This window comes from Mytilus californianus, unplaced genomic scaffold (genome assembly GCF_021869535.1).
Source record: "Mytilus californianus isolate M0D057914Y unplaced genomic scaffold, xbMytCali1.0.p SCAF_7, whole genome shotgun sequence".
Classification (NCBI taxonomy): Eukaryota; Metazoa; Mollusca; class Bivalvia; order Mytilida; family Mytilidae; genus Mytilus; species Mytilus californianus.
Genome location: NW_026262723.1, coordinates 106,286,238 through 106,313,770, shown reverse-complemented (window position 1 = coordinate 106,313,770; position 27,533 = coordinate 106,286,238). Strand labels below are relative to the sequence as shown.

The 27,533-nt window shown below is 33.3% G+C and overlaps 1 protein-coding gene across 1 annotated transcript in view; it reads right to left on the bottom strand.

Annotated features, from left to right (window-relative positions):
* The window catches only part of LOC127709617 (DNA-dependent protein kinase catalytic subunit-like), a 144,516-nt gene that overhangs the window by 101,571 nt on the left and 15,412 nt on the right, over positions 1 to 27,533 (bottom strand). The window contains exons 14-31 of the mRNA XM_052215221.1: positions 27,062 to 27,213; positions 25,654 to 25,794; positions 25,044 to 25,159; positions 23,082 to 23,165; positions 22,114 to 22,189; positions 21,242 to 21,346; positions 20,480 to 20,599; positions 20,039 to 20,195; positions 19,412 to 19,524; positions 11,603 to 11,795; positions 11,004 to 11,215; positions 10,656 to 10,763; positions 10,299 to 10,397; positions 8,053 to 8,180; positions 6,673 to 6,767; positions 5,011 to 5,113; positions 3,630 to 3,754; positions 1,508 to 1,577 (exon numbers count right to left, since the gene is read on the bottom strand). Of these exons, the coding sequence (XP_052071181.1) occupies positions 1,508 to 1,577; positions 3,630 to 3,754; positions 5,011 to 5,113; positions 6,673 to 6,767; positions 8,053 to 8,180; positions 10,299 to 10,397; positions 10,656 to 10,763; positions 11,004 to 11,215; positions 11,603 to 11,795; positions 19,412 to 19,524; positions 20,039 to 20,195; positions 20,480 to 20,599; positions 21,242 to 21,346; positions 22,114 to 22,189; positions 23,082 to 23,165; positions 25,044 to 25,159; positions 25,654 to 25,794; positions 27,062 to 27,213 (2,197 nt within the window). The remainder of the gene's footprint in view (positions 1 to 1,507; positions 1,578 to 3,629; positions 3,755 to 5,010; positions 5,114 to 6,672; positions 6,768 to 8,052; positions 8,181 to 10,298; positions 10,398 to 10,655; positions 10,764 to 11,003; positions 11,216 to 11,602; positions 11,796 to 19,411; positions 19,525 to 20,038; positions 20,196 to 20,479; positions 20,600 to 21,241; positions 21,347 to 22,113; positions 22,190 to 23,081; positions 23,166 to 25,043; positions 25,160 to 25,653; positions 25,795 to 27,061; positions 27,214 to 27,533) is intronic.

Below are 27,533 nucleotides of genomic sequence, written 5' to 3'. Positions count from 1 at the left end.
TGAAATACAGACCAAAACACAAAAACTTAACATTAACCAATGAACCATGAAAATGAGGTCAAGGTCTGATGAAACCTACCAGACTGACATGTACCCATAACAGTCATTCCATACACCAAATATAGTTGACCTACTGCTTATAGTATTTGAGAAATGGACCTAATCACGTAACTTTAACCTTGATCACTGATCCATGAAATGAGGTCGAGGTCAGGTGAACCCTGTCTGACGGACATGTAGACGCTGCAAGGAACCCATATACAAAATATGGTTATCCTATTACTCATAATAAGTGAGAAACTCACATGACAAAAAAACTCAATTTTTTTTTCAAGCAGTTGCTGAACCATGAAAATGAGGTCAAGGACATTGGACATATAACAGACGGAAACTTCGTAATATAAGGTATCTGCATACAAGAGATGAAGCAGCCAGGTCTGAAATATAAAGCTTTAAACAAACAGTTTACGCAGCCGCCGGATAGTAATACCTATGTCTTGCATACTGCGACTTTCATCGCAGGCGAGACAAAAATGTTATCAATATCTTATACGGTTTTTGAAAAGAAGTGAAAATAAGACAAAATCAAAATTTAGAATATGACCTTGACCTTATTTTCTTTTTTTGGATTAAGGACCTCAAATCTGAATACCCTAGTTCTCTATCACTTGTGGTTTACCAGTTACAAATGTATATCACTTAAATCAAATGCATAAGGGGAAATAACTCTCATACGGAGTCTCCGGAACGCTTCAGTCAAAACTAAACTCAGCATCCTGAAGATATAGCGTGCAATTTGGTAAAATAAATTTGTCGGTTTCTTTTACGGTTGCGAAGGAGTAGTGGCCACAAGAAAAACAGTGTTTGGGGAGATAACTACTACAAGAAAAAGTGTTCGGTTAAACAGGGTCAGTTTCAAAAGCGTAAAAACTGTTAGATATCATATACCAAATATCAAAGTGACATCTTGTGAAACAATAATACTGTGCAAAAAAAATTAGGCTGAAGAAAAAAAATAATAATCAGAACAAAAGCAATAGGTCTTTCCACAGAAAAGTGGAAAGACCTAAATAACTGAAAAGGGTTATGTAAAAATTAATACTGGACTTCAAAAGACAGCAGCTAAAGAGAAAGTTGAATAAATCTCCTTCTACCTGTTTCTTTCTCTTACTTAAATAACTGATAAAGGTTTTTATCTAAATGTATGACTGGAAAATTTAAATTAGGCAGAGTTTAACTAGTTTTTGGAGTATGTAACTCTACCATTTTTTATTTCAATCAGTAGCATAACTAAAGGCTATTAAAAATCATGGATTCAAACATTATAATACCAGCCACTGTACTTTCAAGTAAATTTCACACAGCAACATCATGGCCATTGCAGACAAATGCTATCTTATTCATTATCCAAGGTAATCTTGTATTCAAAATTTCAATTACTGTACAGAAAAAAAATAATTGAAATAATTTTTCTTGAATAAAATCTTAAAGCTTTATTCAATCTTACATGTTTATAAAGTACAATGGTTTTTTATGCTTCAGGAAAGTCTGGAAGTAATGTACTTGTGTCTTTATCCCTGTAACAAAAAAAATTGTAAATATTATCGTTTTCACATTTCATATTCCTGCTTGGAATTCAATTTTTCTTTAGATTCTATTTCTTGATCTTGAAGATTAGCTTCTATCCAATTTCATAACAATCCATGAAGGCTTACAAAATTATATTGTTAAAAAATTTTAATCCCAGACTGCCTGTAAATATTAACTGCAATAAATTGTAAAGAACTGAAAAAAGCAAAACAATATTTTTTTCAAAATTTTTCTTCCAACATTCTCTTAAGCATAGAAAAGCTTCTGCCAAAGTTTCATAAAATTCTATGAGATTTAAAACATGTAATTGATATGTAACAAACTTAAATCCCAGACTGCATCTTCTTGTTAATTGCATAGTTTCATTATTTTGCTCTGGATACTTACTGTATTTTGATCCTTATAAACTGTTGACACAGAGATAGTTCTAGCTTTTTGTAATTTTTATAAAATTATGCAAATGTTGAAATTAAAATGGCAATATTCAAAAATGTAAACTATGCAATTGCATACCAAATTTAACATAAGTGGTTCTTCTAAAAAAAGATCTAATCACAAACTTTAACATGTAAACTATGCAAAACATTCTAAGTCAATAGACCAAGACTATGGTGGTGGTGCCAAATAATCTCCATGGAAATGTGATGTGACAATGCTAATACAACTACATAACATATACCTTTGCACTGCCACTAGTGGTTCTCCATAAACTGACCTAATCATAAACTAATACATGTAAACTAAGTAAAAGTTTCAAGGTCAATAGAACATGACTGAGGGGGCAGGGCCAAATAATCTCCATGGGAATGAGATGTTCCAATGCTAAAACAACTACATATCAAAAATTATTGATCTACCACTAGTGGTTCCCTATAAACTGGCCTAATCACAAACTAATACATGTAAACTCGGCAAAACTCTCAAAGTCAATAGACCATCACTGAGGGTGCTGGGTAAAATTATCTCAAAGGAAATGAGATGGGCCAATGCTCACACAACTGCATACCGAATATCATTGACTTACCACTAGTGGTTCCCCATAAACTGATCTAATCACAAACTAATGCATTGTTGACACTGCTGGAAACAGCACACCTAAGTCTCCCTATTTCGACTTGGTCAAAGCGAGACAAAAAAGCTTCTGTCCGATTTACGTACAATTCCATGAAGGTTTGACAAGTAATAATACATTAAACTTGAATCATACTGATCATTGGTACTTTTGTTGGAGATCTAATTTACCTTCTACCAGGGGACATAACTGATGAACAAGTTTCATACACATGTGCCTACACTCTGTATGAGGAGCTCCACATCTTCTCAATAACCATTGGACACCAATATCTAATTTTGGTGTATCAGACCACGTTCTGAAGATCCAAAATAAAAATCTAATTATGTCTTTTAAATAATAAGGTTTTAAAATAATGTCCCTTGGATACAGATATCCTGCCTATAATGTTGGCAGGAGTCAAATTAGTTATTTTTCAATAAAAGGGTTGGGATTTAAGGTTTTTTAAATTTAGAAAAAAAAATCCATAGCCTGGTTTTTAGCAGTCAGTAGACCATGACTATAGGGCGGTGCCAAATAATCTCCATGGAAATGAGATGTGCCAATGCTAATACAACTACATAACAAATATCATTGCACTTCCACTAGTGGTTCTCCATAAACTGACCTAATCACAAAATAATACATGTAAACTTAGTAAAAGTTCCAAAGTCAATACAACATGACTGAGGGGGCGGGGCCAAATGATCTCCATGGCAATGAGATGTTCCAATGCTAAAACAACTACATACCAATTATCATTGAACTACCACTAGTGGTTCCCTATAAACTGACCTAATCACAAACTAAGGCATTGTTGACACTGCTGGAAACAGCACACCTAAGTCTCCCTTTTTCAACTTGGTCAAATCAAGACAAAAAAGCTTCTGTCCCACTTATGTACAATTCTATGAAGGTTTGACAAGTAATAATACATTGAACTTGAATCATACTGATCATTGGTAATTTTGTTGGAAATCTAATTTACCTTCTACCAGGGGACATAACTGATGAACAAGTTTCATGCACATGTGCCTACACTCTGTATGAGGAGCTCCACATCTTCTCAATAACCAACGGACACCAATATCTAATTTTGGTGTAGACCAGGCTCTGAAGATCCAAAATAAACATCTAATTACATCTTTTAAACAATAAGGTTTTAAAAAATGTCCAGATAGATACCCTACCTATAATGTAGGTAGGAGTAAAAATTGGTATTTTTCAATACAAGGGTTAGGACTTAAAGTTTTTTTTATATTTAGAAAAAAAACTCCATGGCCTGGTTTTTAGCAGTTTATGCATCATCAAATAAACTGCTTCCTGGTTTTTGCAGTGTAAAATGCCCCAAACCAGGTATAATATATATATTTAAGCCTTGTCAAAAACTGAAATTGTTTCATTTATTGTAAATTCAGAAATTATTGGGATGTTTTTATTAGTGTATATAATGCTACTGGGTGGGTGTCGCAATGATAAAAACTTGCATTTTGATATCTGATACATATATCTTCAGCTTTTCCTGAAATCGCAATAATTAATCTCAAATTTATGTTGGTCATGTCAAAAGTGCATGATTAAATGCTTGAAATAATTTCTGAATTTACAGTACCGTCTTCTGGTGTGTAAAGTACACAGATTTTTACCTTGGGATAGATTACTGGAAAGGGGGTGCATATGGCTATAAAAATAAGAAGTTGCCAATGAGACAAATCTCCAAAAGACACTGTTCTTTAGACTTTTTTTAGAATTCCAGCCAAGAAACCATGTGGTCAAGAGGAAAATATATTTGTAGCACAAACTTGATTGTTGTTATGTTTTACATGTATATTTGTACCTTCTTGTATCTGATTTGTAATGGTATATGCAAATAAAAATCATTTAAATGCTTTAGTAGTTGTTTTTTTTGTGTTTTCTCTGTTGAGGAAGTTGCATTTGGTCAAGTCCAAATTAGAGATGAAGGATTCTGTCAATAGCCAAAATAGTGTTGGTGTTTCTCGAGTTTATTACAACTTTGTATATGTGTTCTATCAAGGGATACAGAAGGCAAATGTATGATTATTGAATGAAACACATCTGTTTGATGACCGCCATTGTTTTTTACTTTCGTAGTAGTAGGTGATTACATGTCTGGCCTTGCGGTCATAAAAATTTCGAGCACGATTTTCGTACTGAGACTCAGAAATCAACCAAAATCCTGGATTTGGTGTTTCGAGCACAAATTTTGTACTCCGAGTACTGAGTAAAGTTTTATGACCGATTTCAGGCTGTATGCTATGAGTAAAGGACTTGAGCATGCAATAACCAATGTTATTTAACAAGGGGTTAATTTCAAATCAATGAGTCCAAATTTTACAAAAAATACAAACTTAGGTTCCTTCCTTTTCGGGTTTTCTTTTCTCAGCATATCAGCTTTAACTATGATAATCCGCTCCAGATGTTCTAATGCTTTCCTACACTGTTCCTGGGTGCCTAAAACAAAAACATGTCTTTTAAAATAGGATTTTCCCCCGAAAATATTGCCTGCTACCCAAAAAATACAAACTTACGATGTATCATAATGGATTGCTTTGCAACTTGTGGTAAATATTTCTGATATATCAGGGACAACAACAAAATCTAAAAACTAATATAATACATAGGACACTGAACGTGGTTTAACTAGGATTGATGACAGAAAGTGTTTACTGTCACTATAAATCAGGGTATAATGGTTAGGACCAGAAATTCATCTTGCAAACATGCTCACAAACAACCCATAAAATTGCATTCTATCAACATTGGTCTTCACATTTAATGTGGATGTGTAATTATAGATCCTTCCAAATCAAAGAGACATTTCCAACACATGGATCTTATTTTATACACTAGTTAGTCTTCAGTTCTGGGTTCAATTATTCTGAAGAATTACAGATAAAACCATTTCACAATGTCTAGTGTCAGCAGATTTTGTAAATTGAAAGACTACTGTTACTGTATGACGTATATCTCATTTTACTATTTTTAGTAACAATACAGGACATGTATTATGGCAACCATAAAACTCTTTGATCATCAATGTATCAATTTCCCATAATTTGACAGATATTGGTCTCATACAATTTTATTATTCAATTTTTTGGTAAAATTTCTGTTTTCCCTAACATTGGATGCCATGGTTGAAGATTCTGATTCATCAATGGATGCCATGGTTGAAGATTTTGATTCATCAATGGATGCCATGGTTGAAGATTTTGATTCATCAATGGATGCCATGGTTGAAGATTCTGATTTATCAATGGATGCCATGGTTGAAGATTTTGATTCATCAATGGATGCCATGGTTGAAGATTTTGATTCATCAATGGATGCAAATGGTTGAAGATTTTGATTCATCAATGGATGCCATGGTTGAAGATTTTGATTCATCAATGGATGCCATGGTTGAAGATTTTGATTCATCAATGGATGTCATGGTTGAAGATTTTGATTCATCAATGGATGCCATGGTTGAAGATTTTGATTCATCAATGGATGCCATGGTTGAAGATTTTGATTCATCAATGGATGCCATGGTTGAAGATTTTGATTCACCAATGGATGCCATGGTTGAAGATTTTGATTCATCAATGGATGCCATGGTTGAAGATTTTGATTCATCAATGGATGCCATGGTTGAAGATTTTGATTTATCAATGGATGCCATGGTTGAAGATTTTGATTCATCAATAATTTTAAAGGACATCTTCAATGCATCATCTTCCCAAAGTTTGGCAGCCTTTTTTACAATAACAAGCTTTTTCCAAAATTTTTAAATTGAATTTTCTATTGATTTTTAATGTTCTATCTAAAGAAACAGTTGACTGAATGGCAGGAACATCAAGTATAAATTTCAAACTAGACACCATAAGGATTGTTGTGGTTCCAGTTGGTACTGTGATTTCAGAGGACATTTTTTTATAAAGGTAATGACAGACAATGGTGGTTTAGTGACAAAAAGGCTTACTCTGGCTCTTTATTTAGCTAAAAAAAAATAAAAATAGTTTCCTTACCTAGCGATTTATCATCATTGTGAGCTATAGCCAAACTCTCAACAAAATGTACCAAAATATCAAATGCAAACAGATCTACCAACGACTCCTCTTCCCTGAAAGAACACTCAGAAATAAATTAACATTTATTGCATATCTTAATAAAATTTACGATAAAGTTATTAAATCAAATGAATAATATGTCAATAGATTGCAGATGCAAAATCTAAGCGCTTGTAAAACTAAGGGGCATTGCATTGCCCAAGAGAATGACACTCTTAAATTTTATACAATTTATACAATTGCTAATAAAATTAATATTCTATACACTAAGTTTAAACAAAGAAATTAAAAGATGTAATTTTAACGAAAGAAATCTCTGTATTACTGAAAAATTATTACTCCAGGGTTTTGGATATCACAAACTAGTCAAAACATTTACTAAATTTTATCATTGGTACAAGGACATCATTCGTAAATACAAATCAACCTGCAGATATCTTATACGTTCAGGTATTTCACATCCAATCTTTTATGGTAATATTCTATACAAAGCACAAAAATGTTGTCATTCACCTTAAAAGCTAACCAAACCTTTAACCAGACTTATTCAGAAGGGATATAGTTACGATACTGTTGTCAGGTCATTAAAGATAGCATATTTTGGAATTAATATTGATTCACTCATAGGGTCTTTGCATCGGAAATAAACTCATTTATTCTGAAACCAGTTGTTGGCATGATACAGGTTATGTTCTTCTCATATATTTTATGATAGTATGATACTAAACCCGTAACGGGAGGGATTGTGCTTGATTTTCATATGATGAAGACATAAGCTTTCAATCAGTTTAATTGAGGTCTGGAGCTGGCATGTCAGTAACTGCTAGTAGTCCTTTGTTAATTTATGTATCATTGTCATTTTGCTAAGTTTCTTCTGTTACCTATTCTGACATCGGACTCAGACTTCTTTTAAGCTATGTTTTACTGTGCGTATTGCCGTGTGTTTGTTTATTCTACATTGGCTAGAGGTATAGGGGGAGGGTTGAGATCTCACAAAACATGTTTAACCCCACCGCATTTTTGCCCCTGTCCCAAGTCAGGAGCCTCTGGCCTTTGTTAGTCTTGTATGTTTTTATAATTTTAGTTCATTTATATGTTTCTGAGTTTAGTGTGACGTCCATTTTCACTGAACTAGTACACATTTTTGTTTAGGGGCCAGCTGAAGCCTGCCTCCGGGTGCGGGATTTTCTCGCTGTGTTGAAGACCCATTGGTGGCCTTGGGCTGTTTTCTGTTCTTTGGTCGGGTTGTTGTCTCTTTGACACATTCCCCATTTCCATTCTCAATTTTAATTATAGAAAAATGAATATGAGATTTTTTAAATTTCTGTAAAGACCTACCTGAATACAGTATAGATACTGTTGAATGCAAGAGAGGCCCCTAGTCTCTTGAAGGCTCCTGGATGAAGTGAATAACTGTACAGTCTCTTTAACACGGATTTGATATTCAAGGGACTCTTTTCCAATACCTGTATTCATATGTTTCATGTCAATTTGTATATCATAAAAAAGATCTAAATTCCTTAAAAACAGTAAGATAAAGAAACAAGAAAATCAAGAACATTTTCAATGAATATAAATTTAAATATTTAAGAAATTTATTTGTACATGAAATATTTCGGACAAAATAATTATTCATCTTTTAATTTTTTTTAAATGTAATTATAATATAAAATGTGTAACATTAATAACTAGAGGCTCTAAAGAGCCTGTGTCGCTCACCTTGGTCTATGTGCATATTAAACAAAGGACACAGATGGGTTCATGACAAAATTGTGTTTTGGTGATGATGATGTGTTTGTAGATCTTACTTTACTGAACATTCTTGCTGCTTACAATTATCTCTATCTATAATGAACTTGGCCCAGTAGTTACAGTGGAAAATATTTTGTAAAAATTTACAAAAATTTACAAAATTTATGAAAATTGTAAAAAATTGAATATAAAGGGCAATAACTCCTTAAGGGGTCAATTGACCATTTTGGTCATGTTGACTTATTTGTAGATCTTACTTTGCTGTACATCATTGCTGTTTACAGTTTATCTCTATTTATAATAATATTCAAGATAATAACCAAAAGCTGCAAAATTTTCTTAAAATTACCAATTCAGGGGCAGCAACCCAACAACGTGTTGCCTGATTGGTCTGAAAATTTCAGGGCAGATAGATCTTGACCTAATGAACAATTTTATCCTCATCAGATTTGCTCTAAATGCTTTGGTTTCAGAGATATGAGCCAAAAACTGCATTTTACCCTATGTACTATTTTTTAGCCATGTCGGCCATCTTGGTTCGCGGGCAGGGTCATCGGACAAATTTTTTAAACTAGATACCCTAATGATGATTGTGGACAAGTTAGGTTAAATTTCTCTTAGTAGTTTCAGAGGAGAAGATTTTTGTAAAAGATTTACGAAAATTTACGAAAAATGGTTAAAAATTGACTATAAAGGGCAATAACTCCTTAAAGGGGTCAACTGACCATTTTGGTCAAGTTGACTTATTCGTAGATCTTACTCTGCTGAACATTATTGCTGTTTACAGTTTATCTCTATCTATAATAATATTCAAGATAATAACCAAAAACGGCAAAATTTCCTTAAAATTACCAATTCAGGGGCAGCAACCCAACAACGGGTTGTCCGTTTCATCTGAAAATATCAGGGCAGATAGATCTTGACCTGATAAACAATTTTACCAGGTGTCAGATTTGCTCTAAATGCTTTGGTTTCAGAGATATGAGCCAAAATCTACATTTTACCCCTATGTTCTATTTTTAGCCATGGCGGCCATCTTGGTTGGTTGGCCGGGTCACCTGACACATTTTTTAAACTAGATACCCCAATGATGATTGTGGCCAAGTTTGGTTAAATTTGGCCAAGTAGTTTCAGAGGAGAAGATTTTTGTAAAAGTTAACTGATGACGGACGATGGATGCCAAGTGATGAGAAAAGCTCACTTGGCCCTGTGGGCCAGGTGAGCTAAAAATAAAAGAAGAATGTGTCTGAGGATACGAATGCCCCAACCCAAGCTTTGCAATTTTCCAAGTTAAAAAGTGTAATAACTCTAGAACGGTAAATGACTAACAACCAAATTTCAAACTCTGTTTGTGTTGTGGTTCCTAGCATTGTGTATGAGTTTCATAAAATTTGAATGAGACAGACAAACTTAAGTTAGAGCATGTAGAGTTCACAAACAAAAAAATTTGCAATTTTCAAATTATAAAGCGGCATAACTCTAGAATGGTAAGTGACTCACTGCCCAAATTCAAACTCTGCCTGCGAGTAATGGTTCTTATCATTATGTATGAGTTTTATCAAATTTGCATGAGGCAAACTTAAGTTAGAGTGCGGAACGAAAATGGCACAGACTGACGGAAACACGAACAGACGGTCAAGGGTAACACTTAATGCCCCCGTTGCCTACAGCGGGGGCATTAAAATAATAAATCACAAAATTTCTGATTATCCTTTGGTATATAACCCCGTCCTTTCAAAACACATAATTGTTTTAACATAAGGTGTCTTTTAAAAGACTATGGCAAACTCCCTAAGACAAAACACATATTGAAATCAGAACAATAAATTAACCTTAGGTGGTGTCTGTTTTACGGACCATTTGACAAACTCCTTGAGACAAACAGCACAGAAATCTCTAAGTGATGTATCAGTAGGCTGGATAATTCCATCCTATAAAAAAAAAAAACACTTCTTGATTAATGTGACTGGTTCTCGAATCTGATACCAAATGAGGAATTATGGTCCCAGATTCTAATTACGGTAAATTTCAACAATTAAAGATAAATAATATAAAAGAAGTAGTTACCAAACTGATGTAAATCTCAGTAATTCTAAATTTCACACACATTCACACAATGTCTTATTAAACAAATAAATACAAACTGCTAGAATTTATGTAATACCAAATCAGTGATGTTTCTAACTTACATAAATAGAATCCAGTAATGTCATTGTTTCCTCGCTCTCTGCCTTCTTGTTGTTAGTGAACCAATGAATTATTTGCATAATTAGAGGTTCAAATAGCTGCTTAGCAACCTACAACAATATATATGAATTTAAAACATTTCCATACTTCTTCTTGTTACAGAACCATAAAACAATATATTATGTTACATTAACTTGTTCACAGCTCTTCAAAGTAAAACTAAAACGTCATTAATCTTGTCTGATAAGAAATATTTTACTTAATGCACAGGTTCATATAGTATACTACACTTGTGTCAAGTTTCATTGAAATCAATTTTATAACACATCAATTATCAATGAAACATGTACCTGTTCAACATCACAAGCCAGCTGTAAAAGTGAAGGAAACATCTTTTTGTACAGAGGAGCCATTGAAAATCTCTCCTGGCCACGCCCTAACTGTGATGCCCCCCTCCCTAAACAGAACAAGACAAGAGAGTGAAGTAATTCACAGGCTGCTACTTTGGTTTGTCTGTCACTTGATGTCATAGCCAGCTCTACAATCCTGGGCAAAAAAGAATCTGCAATAAAATAACAGTTAGTGTAACAAATTATAGAACATTATGGACAGAGCTTCAATTGTTCAAGACAAGGAGTATGAGATGTTGACTGCAAAAAATGGATCATATTTTAGGTCATATGCTACACAGAAAGCCAACTGAATGATAATGACATTTGATAACTTTCAAGAGATTACTTCAACTCTACTATTAAAAAAATTGGTTCAGTAGCTTTTTCTTGAACAATTGACAATTAATATTGATTTTCAAACTTTTTGAAACTGCTTTTGAGTTTCTATTACAAATACAAAGCATTCTTATCAATAATGTTTTTACAGTAACATTGTCTAAAATCAAACATTCATGTAATATCTATTCTTTCACAAAATAAATTTACTTCAACCTTACCTAGATAAATTGTAGGCTTCATATCCATGAAAGGCATATCAAACTTGAGATGTTTGTGTGTGTCCCATGAGATAGCTTGTTCCGTGATATCCTCCTGTGCAGTGGCCAATAGATTGTAGTTCACACAGCCACCCAGGCTGCCAAGATACTTTATAATACGGTATTTAACTTGAGATAACCCAGACTGGTAACTCTGTTAACATAGAAAAAACAGATTGTAGTTCACACAGCCACCTAGGCTGCCAAGATACTTTATAATACAGTACTTAACTTGAGATAATCCTGACTGGTAACTCTGTTAACACAGGAAATAACAAATGTACAAAAACATCACTGTAATATCAAAGAATTATACAATATTGTTTTTTTTGGCTGTGTTTGGTATTCTACAATGCTAGGGCACCTGTTGTAATGCTCAGGCATCTGTTGTTATGCTTAAGACAAGTATTCATCTAGCAATAAGTCATATTTGGTACAATGTCATGAAAAGGGGACAACATTATGGCTAAGGCAATTGGAACATCAAAGTTGTGATTTGTGACACAGATTTTTCATAACACCCAACTAAGACATAATGCAGTCTGTAAAACTTTTCAATAGATTGACTTGACCATTAAGAAGTGAGTAGCAGACCTCTATCAAGGAAATCTGATAGGAAAACTAGCTCTCAAAAATTATATCAACTGGAAAATATATGCGAAGATATAACTTCAACTGCTTCAAGTACAAATATATAGACATTTCCCAAATGTGATTAGACACTTTTATCATCAGGAACTTTGAAAAACTATGTCATTAAACATTGCATTGAAATTATGTGATTTGTATATTGCTACAGTAATTTAATAAAATGCCCCGCAGGGCGCAGCTTGATACGACCGCAGAGGTCGAACCCTGAACAGTTGGGGCAAGTATGTACACAACATTCAAGATTGATACAGCTTTGCATTTGGATTGTGATTAAATATTTGACACAGCATAGGTTTCTGACACAGAATGAATGTGGTCTAAGAACTTAAAAATTTTAAATTGGACATTCACCTATTATGGTCCAATATCCAAAATCTAAATACATGGTTAGATTCAGCATATCAAAGAACCCCAAGAATTCAATTTTTGATGAAATCAAACAAAGTCTAATTTTGGACCCTTTTGACCTCAATGTGGACAAAGTTGATAACGGGGCCCAAAAATCAAGAATCTAAATACATGGTTAGATTCAGCATATCAAAGAACCCCATATATTCAATTTTTGTTGAAATCAAACAAAGTTTAATTTTGGACCCCGATTTGGACCAACTTGAAAACTGGACCCATAATCAAAAATCTAAATACATGTTTAGATTCAGCATATCAAAGAACCCTAAGAATTCATTTTTGTTAAAATCAAATTAAGTTTAATTTTGGACCCTTTGGACCTTAATGTAGACCAATTTGAAAACTGAACCAAAAATTAAGAATCTAAATACACGGTTAGATTCGGCATATCAAAGAACCCCAATAATTCAATTTTTGATGAAATCAAACAAAGTTTAATTTTGGACCCTTTGGACCTCAATGTGGACCAATTTAAAAACGGGGCCCAAAATCCAAAAACTTAATACACGGTATGATTCAGCATATTAAAAAACCCCAGGAATTCAAGAATAAAACCCCATTGAAATTGGTCAAGAAATAAGCATTTTTTACGGAGTATCTTCTTTTGCACAATACTGTGCAATTAAATATTTCTTGCTATTGCGCAATACTGTACAATTGACAATTTCTTGCTATTGCACAATATTGTGCTATTGGATATTTCTTGATATTGCGCAATACTGTGCAATTGAAGATTTCTTGCTATTGCGCAATACTGTGCAATTGAAGATTTCTTGCTATTGTGCAATACTGTGCAATTGAAAATTTCTTGCTATTGCACAATACTTATTATATAATAATTTACACATCCTGTTTGGTGTGTAATTCCTACCATATCATTATTATTTGCTTTTAAATATAAATCAGAAATAACCAACTTAAAATGGAAAATTTTATAAGAAAAAAAACTAGAGGCTCTAAAGAGCCTGTGTCGCTCACCTTGGTCTAAGTGCATATTAAACAAAGGACACAGATGGATTCATGACAAAATTGTGTTTTGGTGATGGTGATGTGTTTGTAGATCTTACTTTACTGAACATTCTTTCTCCTTACTATTATCTCTATCTATAATGAACTTGGCCCAGTAGTTACAGTGGAAAATATATTGTAAAAATTTACAAAAATTTACAAAATTTATGAAAATTGTAAAAAATTGACTATAAAGGGCAATAACTCCTTAAGGGGTCAATTGACAATTTTGGTCATGTTGACTTATTTGTAGATCTAACTTTGCTGTACATTATTGCTGTTTACAGTTTATCTCTATCTATAATAATATTCAAGATAATAACCAAAAACAGCAAAATTTTCTTAAAATTACCAATTCAGGGGCAGCAACCCAACAACGTGTTGCCTGATTGGTCTGAAAATTTCAGGGCAAATAGATCTTGACCTAATGAACAATTTTATCTCATCAGATTTGCTCTGAATGCTTTGGTTTCAGAGATATGAGCCAAAAACTGCATTTTACCCTATGTATTATTTTTTAGCCATGTCGGCCATCTTGGTTCGCGGGCGGGGTCATCGGACACATTTTTTAAACAAGATACCCTAATGACGATTGGGGACAAGTTTGGTTAAATTTGTCTTAGTAGTTTCAGAGAAGATTTTTGTAAAGGATTACAAAAATTTACGAAAAATGGTTAAAAACTGAATATAAAGGGCAATAACTCCTTAAGGGGTCAACTGACCATTTTGGTCAAGTTGACTTATTTGTAGATCTTACTTTGCTGAACATTATTGCTGTTTACAGTTTATCTCTATCTATAATAATATTCAAGATAATAACCAAAAACGGCAAAATTTCCTTAAAATTACCAATTCAGGGGCAGCAACCCAACAACGGGTTGTCCGATTCATCTGAAAATTTCAGGGCAGATAGATCTTGACCTAATAAACAATTTTACCCCACGTCAGATTTGCTCTAAATGCTTTGGTTTCAGAGATATAAGCCAAATTCTACATTTTACCCCTATGTTATATTTTTAGCCATGGCGGCCATCTTGGTTGGTTGGCCGGGTCACCGGACACATTTTTTAAACTAGATACCCCAATGATGATTGTGGCCAAGTTTGGTCAAATTTGGCCCAGTAGTTTCAGAGGAGAAGATTTTTGTAAAAGTTTACGGACGACGGACGCAAAGTCATGAAAAAGCTCACTTGACCTTTCAGGTCAGGTGAGCTAAAAAGGAAAAAAAGAAAAAAAAGGAAGAAAAAAAAATCCCCCCCCCCAAATTTGTTGAACCCCCTTATGATTCATCACCCCCAAGCTCAATCCCAGCCTTCCCTTTGTGGTATGGTACCTTGCAGTACAATTTCAGAGAGATCCATACACTTGAACACAAGTTATTGTCTGGGAACTAGAAAAATGTGTTTTTTGGCCCCTTTTTGGCCCCAAATTCCTAAACATTTTGGGCAATTACCCCCAAACTCAAACCCAGCTTTCCCTTTGTGTTACGGAACCTTGTAGTACAATTTCATAAAGATCCATACAATTACACACAAGTTATTGTCCAGAAATTAGAAAAATGCTTGTTTTTTGCCCCTTTTTGGCCCCCAATTCTAAAATTTTGAGGCAATTACCCCCAAAATCAATCCCAGCCTTCCCTTTGTGGTATGGTACCTTGTAGTACAATTTCAGAGAGATCCATACACTTGAACACATGTTATTGTCTGGAAACTAGAAAAATGCTTATTTTTGGCCCCTTTTTGGCCCCTTATTTCTAAACGTTTTGGGCAATTACCCCCAAACTCAATTCCAGCTTTCCCTTTGTGATATGGAACCTTGTAGTACAATTTCAGAAAGATCCATACACTTACACACAAGTTATTGTCATGAAACTAGAAAAATGCTTGCTTTTTGCCCCTTTTTTGGCCCCTAATTCCTAAAATTTTGAGGCAATTACCCCCAAAATCAATCCCAGCATTCCTTTTGTGATATGGAACCTTGTGGTACAATGTCAGAGAGATCCATACACTAACACACAAGTTATATCTGGAAGTTACAAAAATGCTTATTTTTGGCCCCTTTTTGGCCCCTAATTCCTTTACTGTTGGTACCATAACCCCCAAAATCAATCCCAACCTTCCTTTTGTGGTATTGAACCTTGTGGTAAAATTTCATAGAGATCCATTCACTTAAACTAAAGTTAGAGTGCGAAAACCAATTTGTCTTCGGAAGACGACACCTTTTAGGCCAGGTGAGCTAACAAGAGCGCACATGCTGAAATGTCTCGCTTGCTTTACTGACCATTGATTTTATGTTGAAAGTCTTAACGATAAAGGTTAAACTAAACACATCACAGAAACTCAGGTCAGATAAATGCTGTCAGACAGACATATACACCTTAAGAGTTTTTTTATACAAAAAATATAATTGACCTATTGCTTATGATAATTGAAAAACAGACCAAAACAAAAAAAACTTAACATTGACCAATGGACCATGAAAATGAGGTCAAGGTCAGATGATACCTGCCAGACAGACATATACACCTTAAAACCATTCCATACACTAAATATAGTTGACCTATTGCTTATAGTACTTGAAAAACAGACCAAACCACAAAAAAACTTAACATTGACCAATGAACCATGAAAATGAGGTCAAGGTCAGACGATACCTGCCAGACTGACATGTACCCATTACAGTCATTCCATACACCAAATATAGTTGACCTATTGCTTATAATACTTGAATAAAATGCTCCGCAGGGCACAGCTTGATACGACCGCAGAGGTCGAACCCTGAACAGTTGGGGCAAGTATGGACACAACATTAAAGCTTGATACAGCTCTGAATTTGGATTGTGATTAAATATTTGACACAGCATAGGTTTCTGACACAGAATGAATGTGGTCTAAGAACTTAAAAATTTTAAATTGGACATTCACCTATTATGGTCCAATATCCAAAATCTAAATACATGGTTAGATTCAGCATATCAAAGAACCCCAAGAATTCAAATTTTGATGAAATCAAACAAAGTTTAATTTTGGACCCTTTTGACCTCAATGTGGACAAAGTTGATAACGGGGCCCAAAAATCAAAAATCTAAATACATGGTTAGATTCAGCATATCAAAGAACCCCATATATTCAATTTTTGTTGAAATCAAACAAAGTTTAATTTTGGACCCCGATTTGGACCAACTTGAAAACTGGGCCCATAATCAAAAATCTAAATACATGGTTAGATTCAGCATATCAAAGAACCCCATATATTCAATTTTTGTTGAAATCAAACAAAGTTTAATTTTGGACCCCGATTTGGACCAACTTGAAAACTGGGCCCATAATCAAAAATCTAAATACATGGTTAGATTCAGCATATCAAAGAACCCCAATAATTCAATTTTTGTTGAAATCAAACAAAGTTTAATTTTGGACCCCGATTTTGACCAACTTGAAAACTGGGCCCATAATCAAAAATCTTAATACATGTTCAGATTCAGCATATCAAAGAACCCTAAAAATTCAATTTTTGTTAAAATCAAACTAAGTTTAATTTTGGACCCTTTGGACCTTAATGTAGACCAATTTGAAAACGGAACCAAAAATTAAGAATCTAAATACACGGTTAGATTCGGCATATCAAAGAACCCCAATAATTCAATTTTTGATGAAATCAAACAAAGTTAAATTTTGGACCCTTTGGACCTCAATGTGGACCAATTTAAAAACGGGGCCCAAAATCCAAAAACTTAATACACGGTTAGATTCAGCATATTAAAGAACCCCAAGAATTCAAAAATAAAACCCCATTGAAATTGATCAAGAAATAAGCAATTTATACGAAGTATCTTCTTTTGCACAATACTGTGCAATTGAATATTTCTTGCTATTGCGCAATACTGTACAATTGACAATTTCTTGCTATTGCGCAATATTGTGCTATTGGATATTTCTTGCTATTGCGCAATACTGTGCAATTGAAGATTTCTTGCTATTGCGCAATACTGTGCAATTGAAGATTTCTTGCTATTGTGCAATACTGTGCAATTGAAAATTTCTTGCTATTGCACAATACTTATTATATAATAATTTACACATCCTGTTTGGTGTGTATCTCCTACCATATCATTATTATTTGCTTTTAAATATAAATCAGAAATAACCAACTTAAAATGGAAAATTTAAAAAAAAAAAAAAAAAATCCCCCCCCCCAAATTTTTTGAACCCCCTTATGATTCATCACCCCCAAACTCAATCCCAGCCTTCCCTTTGTGGTATGGTACCTTGCAGTACAATTTCAGAGAGATCCATACACTTGAACACAAGTTATTGTCTGGAAACTAGAAAAATGCTTATTTTTGGCCCCTTTTTGGCCCCCAATTCCTAAACGTTTCGGGAAATTACCCCCAAACTCAATTCCAGCTTTCCCTTTGTGATATGGAACCTTGTAGTACAATTTCAGAAATATCCAAACACTTACACACAAGTTATTGTCATGAAACTAGAAAAATGCTTGTTTTTTGCCCCTTTTTTGGCCCCTAATTCCTAAAATTTTGAGGCAATTACCCCCAAAATCAATTACAGCCTTCCCTTTGTGATATGGAACCTTGTGGTACAATGTCAGAGAGATCCATACACTTACACACAAGTTATTGTCTGGAAGTTACAAAAATGCTTATTTTTGGCCCCTTTTTGGCCCCTAATTCCTTAACTGTTGGTACCATAACCCCCAAAATCAATCCCAACCTTCCTTTCGTGGTATTGAACCTTATGGTAAAATTTCATGGAGATCCATTCACTTAAACTAAAGTTAGAGTGCGAAAACCAATGTGTCTTCGGACGACGCCGGACGACAACGACGACGACGCCAACGTCATACCAATATACGACCAAAAAATTTTTAATTTTTGCGGTCGTATAAAAACAGACCAGAACACAAAAACTTAACATTGACCAATGAACCATGAAAATTAGTTCATGGTCAGATGATAACTGCCAGACAGACATGTACACCTTACAATCATTCCATACACCAAATATAGTTGACCTGTTGCTTATAGGACTTGAAAATCAGACCAAAACACAAAAACGTAACATTAACCAATGAACCATGAAAATAAGGTCAAGGTCAGATGAAACCTGCCAGACAGACATGCACCCATTACAGTCGTTCTATACACCACATTTAGTTGACCTACTGCTTATTGTACTTGAGAAACGAACCTAATCATGCAACTTTAACCTTGATCACTGATCCATGAAATGAGGTCGGGGTCAGGTGAACACTGTCTGACAGACATGTAGACTTTGCAAGGAACCCATATACCAAATATGGTTATCCTATTACTCATAATAAGTGAGAAATTCACATGACAAAAAAACTCAAATTTTTTTTCAAGCAGTGGCTGAACCATGAAAATGAGGTCAAGGACATTAGACATGTGACAGACGGAAACTTTGTAACATAAGGTATCTGCATATAAGAAATGAAGCATCCAGGTCTTCTACCTTCTGAAATGTAAAGCTTTAAACAAATAGTTTACGCCACCGCCAAAACCACCGGATAGCAATACCTATGTCTCGCAGGCGAGACAAAAATGTAAGGCCATATGGTGACCTATAATTGTTAACTTCTAGGTCAATTGGTTTTGGTGAAGAGTTGTCTCATTGGCAATCATACCACATCTTCTTATTTTTATATTGTATAAAAATACACTACCTCTTCATTAGATTTTCTTTGTTTAACCAGTCTAACAGTCATCTTCTTTCTCTTACTGTTTGGTTTCTTTGCTGTCAGGTTCAATACACTGTCTGTTGATCCTTGATCTGATCCTAAACAAAAACATGTATTTCTAAACCTCATGGTAAGTGTACTTGGAAAAATTTGTTTAAATGAGACAAGAAAAACCTGAAATTGCTATGCTAAAATTACCATAAATTTGTATAAGGGCAAATAAGATGACATATCTATTTTTCTGCTCAATGATTAAAGTTTTTTCTGCAAACAGGAAGTAGAACATCGAAGGAACTGGAATCAAGGGATAAAGCTTGGTGCTATATACCAATGTTATGACCTTGAGAAATATGCAACAGAAATACATTACAGACAGACTGACAAAACAGATGGACAGGCTGAGGTGAACAAGTATCTCCCAAGGGAGCAGGGATATAAATAAACAAACAAGATATACCTTAGAAGTTAATGTATTTATGAAGCAACTTTAAAATAAATTGCCTTTGATGATTCAACATTATTAAAGGATTAGTAAAACAATTAGTATTCTAAAGTGTTTAGAATATGGACTATGTACTTCTGAACTACTAAGAGGAACAACTTCTTATTTACCTTGATCAGCAGTTCTCAGATAGCTATCTAAGTATGGCAATATTTTCTGGTAATGTGGAGACAGTATACTAGGTGGTAATGTGGCTGACCAATATTCTAAAGCATCTAATGCCACCATAGATAAAGGGAGATAACTTAGACCTATTGTTAATGTAGCCTGAAAAATAGGTTTTCTAGTTTTAAAAAACTTTTACAGAACAATAAATAACTCAATTTTAATTGGCAGTATAGAATTTTTATTTAAGAAAAGATACATTACAGTTTATTGTTTTTTTAAAGATTTGATGTAAATGTACTATTGTCCATTTTTGTGTATTACAGTAGTACAAAGATACAGAAAACAGCAGTTTGCAAGATAAGAAAAAAGGTCTAACTTAACCAAAACAGAAATTTAAATGCTTAATGTTGTTACCCTTCACAACATTAACTACATTCACAAACCTGTATTGCTGGGACAACTTCGGACATTTCTTCTGTAATAATTTCTTTAGGTAATGCCAGTATCATGGTCAAACAAGACGCCAGTAAATCATCTCTGTATTGTTTCATCCTCACTAACACCTGAAATAAACAACAAAAAGGCTTAGGTTTAGACCAGAAATAAATGTAGAAGGATGTCAAAATGCTTAGCTTAATACACTCCACTTCATGCATCAACTTTAACTGATTATTCAATGTAAAAACCATAAAACAAATCTTACTGGAGGTGCTTTCCTAACCCCTTTTCAATAACTAGAGAGGAACACCTATTAAAAATTGGTATCCAGGACTAAAGTAACCAACAATTATAAATCTTGTTTCTACATTTTATATCACTGATTGAATAATTGATGGCCGACTTATATATAAAAATAAGGAGATGTGGTATGATTGCCAATGAGACAACTAACCACCAAAGTTCAAATGAAGTTGATGCATGTTCAGGATAACAACATTTCAATGTGATGTGAATATTACCTGCTTTGAACTAGAAAACAACAGGCTCTGTCATATTGTGCTAGCTCCAAAGTCCCCAAGAAGACATTTCACCTTAGGATACATTATTCTGACTGCAAGCTATCCTTTTCATAATCATGCAGAGCCTGTTCTTTGAAAGATCGTATGGATAATACATAATTTGCCTGCTATTAATATGCGTAAAATTTTCATGGTTTATTTACCTACAGACAATATATATGAATGTTTTGTTAAGTAATTTCTTACCTCTTTAGAAAACTTTGAAACTAAAATAAAACAAGGATGTGTTTGTTGTGATGTCACTATTCCTTCATCAACTTCCATGGAATTATCTGGGTCCTTTACAATGTTCTGTAAATACAAAAGTAGTACAAAAATAATTATTCTGATCCAACTTTTGATATAAATCAGGGTGTTTTATTTTCTGGTTTTCATTTACACTATGAATCATATCCAATCTAAATACTATTGGAAATGAAATTTGATTGGAAACAACATCTTTTGACCAATATGAAATAAGACAGTGTAGGTTGTTCTAATCAAATTTATATCTTTTAAGGGCTTAGGTCAGATGAGTTTAGCTTGATAAAATTGGCTTTATGGAGATGGTCTCTTGGAAATATACAAAATTCCCTTCAGTGTGTAAACCTGCAAATCTGTAACAAATAAATCAAAGACCTACTTTCAATAGGATTACTGATGTACAAATTTTAAAGCATTTTTAACATCTTCAAGATATTCTAATATATCCCATTATAAAAATCACAATTAAATGTATTAAGTTGAAGTGACCTACTTTGTTCTGACTGCAGAAATTTTGCACTCTAAATCATCCATTATAGAACACTTTAGTCCAGGAGACCAACATACAGTATCGTGAATGTGAAGATCTTGAAAGACACCTTGCTTTCATATTGGTCCATAATAAAATATATTCCTTAAATCTCATGTACACAACTCGTACTAATTTCTTTACTTCATATTTTTGCCAATAAGTAGAAAATAACTTAATTTTAAGCAAGAATCAATTGCTCAATTTTTATACTACACATTATCAGCCCTAGTTGTATCATAAAAAATAGTATAAAAGTATATAAATAATCTGTATACTGCTTTACCTCAAAAAACTTTATTTTGTTGGCAATTTTCATGGCAACTGCAATTAACTTGTAAAATCCACTGACTAAAGAATTCCTGGAAAGAATCAATAATCTTCATTAAAATCGCATCCATATCTCAAGTTTGTAATAAGAGATTTTATGTGATTACTAAAAACTTTTAAAACTTCAGGTAATTACTGGCCTATTCAATAATTAGAATAAGTCACAGATAACTGGAAAGCTGTTGATTTCTTTTCGTGGTATTTAAAATGTAAGTGAATTGTTTGTTCTGCCACAGGTGTATCAACCTGTGAAGCAAATAATGATTTCCTGCATCTGGCTTCAGATTTATGTTTCTATTACTAATGTCTATTATCATAGTTCTGTTTTGCTCTTCAGAAGCATTAAAATGTTTTTGTCTTGTTTTTAAACAATCACAATCTACAGTTGTGAAATTTGTTAGATTTTAGGATTTTAACCCATTTAGGTCATAATTCTTTCAAATCAATATATTTTGTACAATACTGCCAATACCTAAGAGGTGAACCTTTTGGCAATTTTCAATATCTGTGTTTTTTCATATCACCACCAACCTTACAGATCAGAATCTTATGCACTATAGAATAACCAAGTTTTATGAAAGTAATAAAATTATCAATAGGCAGTTTGAAATTTTCCTAATGCATATATGAAAAATTTTCCACAAAAGGTACTGTAAAAAAATCAAGAATTTACTGTGGATTCATTTATTTTCGTGGGTACCAATTTTCGTGGATAAAGGAAAACTTTCATATTCGTGGATATTCAATTTCGTGGTTTTACCAAAGTCTGCATACAAGCCTATATAGAATTTGACATTCGTTGAATATTTAATTTCGTGGTTCACCAGTACCAACGAAATCCACGAAAATTGGTATCCCACGAATAATAATGAATTCACAGTAGGTTAAAATGTTTTGATGTAGAGAGTATAAAGTAGAACTTACTCTGTTGATTTGAGTACAATGGTATGACAGAAGGTAAACATCCATTTCTCAAACAAATTGTAGTTGTACTGTGGTAGTAATTCTCTGTAAAAGTAGTTCAAAATGTCTCAAATTTATGAAGAAATAAGAAAAAAAGATATCAATTGATAAAAGAGATCAGTTGTGCCATTCATGAAACTACTATACAGATCATTTAAAATTCATTCAAAATTTACAGATAAAATATACAAACGAGCTACAGGTAAAAATTTTCACGATAAAAATAAATTTTGGAAACTGTATTAGAACTTTAATATACTATTTGTGTGCTTTTGGATGGGTAACTTTCTTATTGTTGAATAACTCTAAACATGGCGTCATGTACACATCAGACAAAAAATATATATATGTATACCTGCTTCTTACTGCCAGCCACAAAAAAGGTAGAAGCTGTAGGTAAAATGATTTTATTTTCAAAATAGTTTACATAAACTATATAGGCAAATGTTCTTGCAATCAAAAATGTCCATAAAATGTGCAAGAGTAGGCATGTAATTCAGGTAGGTAGGGTAGGGAGGCAGGAAATAGTGCTATATTTTCTGTGGTTTTATATTCTTGGATAACAAAGTAACTAAAGACTCTAAAGATCCTGTGTCGCTCACCTAGGTCTATGTGCATCTTCAACATTGTAGACTACTGTTTACAGTTTCTCTCTATCTTCTTTAGTTTTTGCCCAAAACACAAAAGAGGGTCACAAAGAAATCGTCATTTAAGGGCAATCACTCCTATTTACATACTTTTTTTTGGCAGAATTTGATCTGATTGTAGATCTTGTCTTGCTGAATACTTTTGTTCTTTAAAGTTTCAAATTATCTTATATAGTTTTCAAGATAATAGGCAAAAACGCCAAAAATTGGTAAAAATCTTCATTAAAGAGCAATAACTTCAATAACCAGTTGACTGAAGAATTTGACCATTAGACTTATTTATAGATCTTGTCTTGTTGATCACTTTTGCTGTTTGAAGTTTCTATTAAACTATTGCAGTTTTTAAGATTTGAGTTGTTAAAGGGCACTCTAATAATAAGTCGACTCACGATTTCTGCTATTTGACTAATTTGAGGATCTTGTCTTACTGGTCATTTTTTCTGTTTAAAGTTTCTATCATCTATTATAGTTTTCAAGATAATTGGCAAATATGTAAAAAAAGTAGCAAAATTCGTTATTTTAGGACAATAACTCCTATAAGAAGTCGTCTGACAGTTTTGACCTAAATAGACAATAGGTAGAGTTAAACATTCTGAACATTTTAGTTCCTTTCAGATTTTCTCTATTAATAGCGGTTTTCAAAATAATAGACAAAACTTACATTTTACCCCTATGTTCTGTTTTTTGCCATGTAGGCCATCTTGGTTGGCAGCCGGGGTCATCGGACACATTTTTGAAACTAGATACCCTAATGATGATTGTGACCAAGTTTGATTAAATTTGTCTCAAAACTTTCAGAGATGATCTTTGTAAAACTTAACAGATGACGGACAACATGCGATTGACAACAACGGACAACGGACGCCAAGGGATGGGAAATGCTCACATGGCTGTTCAGGCCAGATGAGCTTAAAAGCTAGATTGTTCACTTAAACTGGAATAATCCTTCCTGAAGGGTGAATATTTCTTTTCTTTGTACAGAAATCTTCCAGGTTGAGGAGTATTAGGAAATTATTAGGTCTGTTGGCCTAACCTAAGATATTAGACCTACCTACAGAAATCTACCAGGTTGATCAGAAATTGGAACTCTCTAGGTTTGTAAGCCTAACCTATATTAAACATACCTTTAGTAATCTACCAAGTTGATGAGAATTTGGAAATCTTTCGATTTGTTAGCTTAATCTAAAATATTAGACATACCTACAGAAATCTACCAAGTTGATGAGAATTTGGAACTCCTTAGGTTTGTTGGCCTAACCTAAGATATTAGACCTACCTACAGAAATCTACAAGATTGATGAGTATTTGGAAATCTTTAGGTCTGTTGGCTTGGACTCCATGTACAGGATCTGCACTGGCTTCATCAGTATCATCATCATCACTATTTCCTGTCTATAAATAAACCGATGATGTTATTTCTTTTTCACAAAAATCATTAACTTATCAAACAGATTCCTCAGGTGATATCAGGTGTGAGAAACCTTGGTTCTTTTTTTACTTTGTTATTAATGTAGAATTGTTTTATAATTCAGTAACAAGTTTGGTCAATTCCAATCTCACTTAATGAAATGAGCTCTAATTCCATTAAGGGATGTCTAGGAATTATGCTTTTATTGCTAGGTTGCAGTTACATTTTGTTTATCCCCTTGAATTTGTTCCTTGTATATTGTGCACAGCTTTTATGAGAAGAAACAAATAAAGGATTAAATTTGAAATATATCAATAATATATCAGTCAGATTTCTGGAAAGATTTTTCAGACAAAAACTCAATCCATTTACCAGAATAGAATAAAATTCCAATTCTGGCTTTTATCAATATAAACCTTCATTACTAAAATATTTATAACAACTGCTTAATTGGTAAAAGTAAATAATAACAACATACCAAAGATGATATCTGAGTAGATGTGTTGGATGTCAGATCCAGCTTGTCAATGATTCTAAGTATGGCCTGAATAAGTTCATCATATAAAATCTCCGTCAATCTGTGTCTCTGATCTATACTGATGTCTGCCTGTGCAAAGTCCTATCATAATGAAAGTTAATAATTAATGATCGCTGCAACAATATAACATGTTATAACAAGTTGACATTGTGTTTTCAAGTCATATGAAACTTCAAATTTTAAAAAAAAGTTGAACATGTTTTATATACTTGAATGGCTAAGTTTTACTCTTCTCTTAAAGAAGTGAACATGGACTTTTTTTTAAAAGAAAATCCTTTATATCATCAAAATCTTCCTAAATGTACCAATATTGAATTATTGACTTCCCAGACACTAATTTGCCGATATTTTCCCATATGCAGTGACCTTAACTACGAGACCTCTAGTTATAACTTCGGCCACCGCACAGCGCAAGTGCGAGGGGAAAACCGTGATGAAAGAATGTAAACACATGTGCTCTTGAAGGTAAATAGAAATAACAGATTCTTAAAGAACAAATTTTTTAATACAACAAATCATTTAACAATTGTTAAGGAATAGTTTAATTAACAAATTGGAACACATGGAAAATATGAAAACAAATGTCATGGCTCTTTCAATTCACTTATCTGTCATGCTTTCCACATGCTCTGTTTTTATTGTTTATCAATGTCACTATCCGGTAAACTTCGGCAACAAACTGGAAAGTTAATTAGCTTGCGATCAACAACCTCTGAATGAAATATTATTTGTCAATAATACGTTATAGATGTGTAATAAATATAAAAAACGTGCATGCATTAGTTTAGTATATATGCGTGCATTGGTTCAATAATTTCGATAACATTAAAATTTCAAGAAACTAGTTTCATACGACTTTAACTGATAAAAATATTAATACTATACTCAATATTGCAATTATTCATATACATGTTTACTCAAGTATATCTGCTTACAAGTCAATTGATTTTTTTATGTCAGAAATCTGAAAAATTAAGCATGGACCCTCATATACTGTCAATTTACTTATAATGATGGGTACCACTTTTTGTGGATTGAGGAAAAAATGTTATTTCAGGAAAATTTGATTTTATGGTTTTACCAAAGTTTGCTTACAAGCCTATTAATGATTTGTACTTGTTCAACATTTAAATTCGTGGTTTACCTATACCCAAGAAATCCAAGCAAATTGGTATCCCACAAATTATATTAATACACAATAAGTGAAAATGGATTTTGTCATTCTTTTGATGTAACATTTCACAGGTGTCACAATGGATTATCTGTTCTAATCAAAATAAAGCAACTTTATTTTCCCTATCAATAATTTCTTAACAATATATTTTGTTGTCAAACAAGTGTAGCTTGCCTTCATTTTTGGACTACTGAACAGTCCAGTCCATATTTCTATGTAGTCCTTGTATGTTATTGATCTGACTCCTGTTTCTGGTTTGTCTTCATCTGATTGCTCCAGATCAACAATGGGTGGATGGGAACATGTTCTTATCAGTCCTTGAAAAACTGGTAAAATAAACAAATACTTAAATTAGCAACAAACAGTAAATTTACTATGGATGAATAAAAGTTTTTCAAGAGTGTATAGCCCACATTAAAAGGGGGGGGAAATCTATCAATATCTACATATCTATGACTTTCTATTACCAAAGTAATCAGTAAAAAAACATTAAAGCAAAATTTATGAGTCATGATTTCCCTGTAACTATAAAAACAGACACACATTGAAGGACTTTGAATGGTTAATCAACTGCTAGTTTACAGATGGATCACAAAAATATGACGTTTTTCATTCTGCTGTTACACATGTAACAGAATATTCTTAT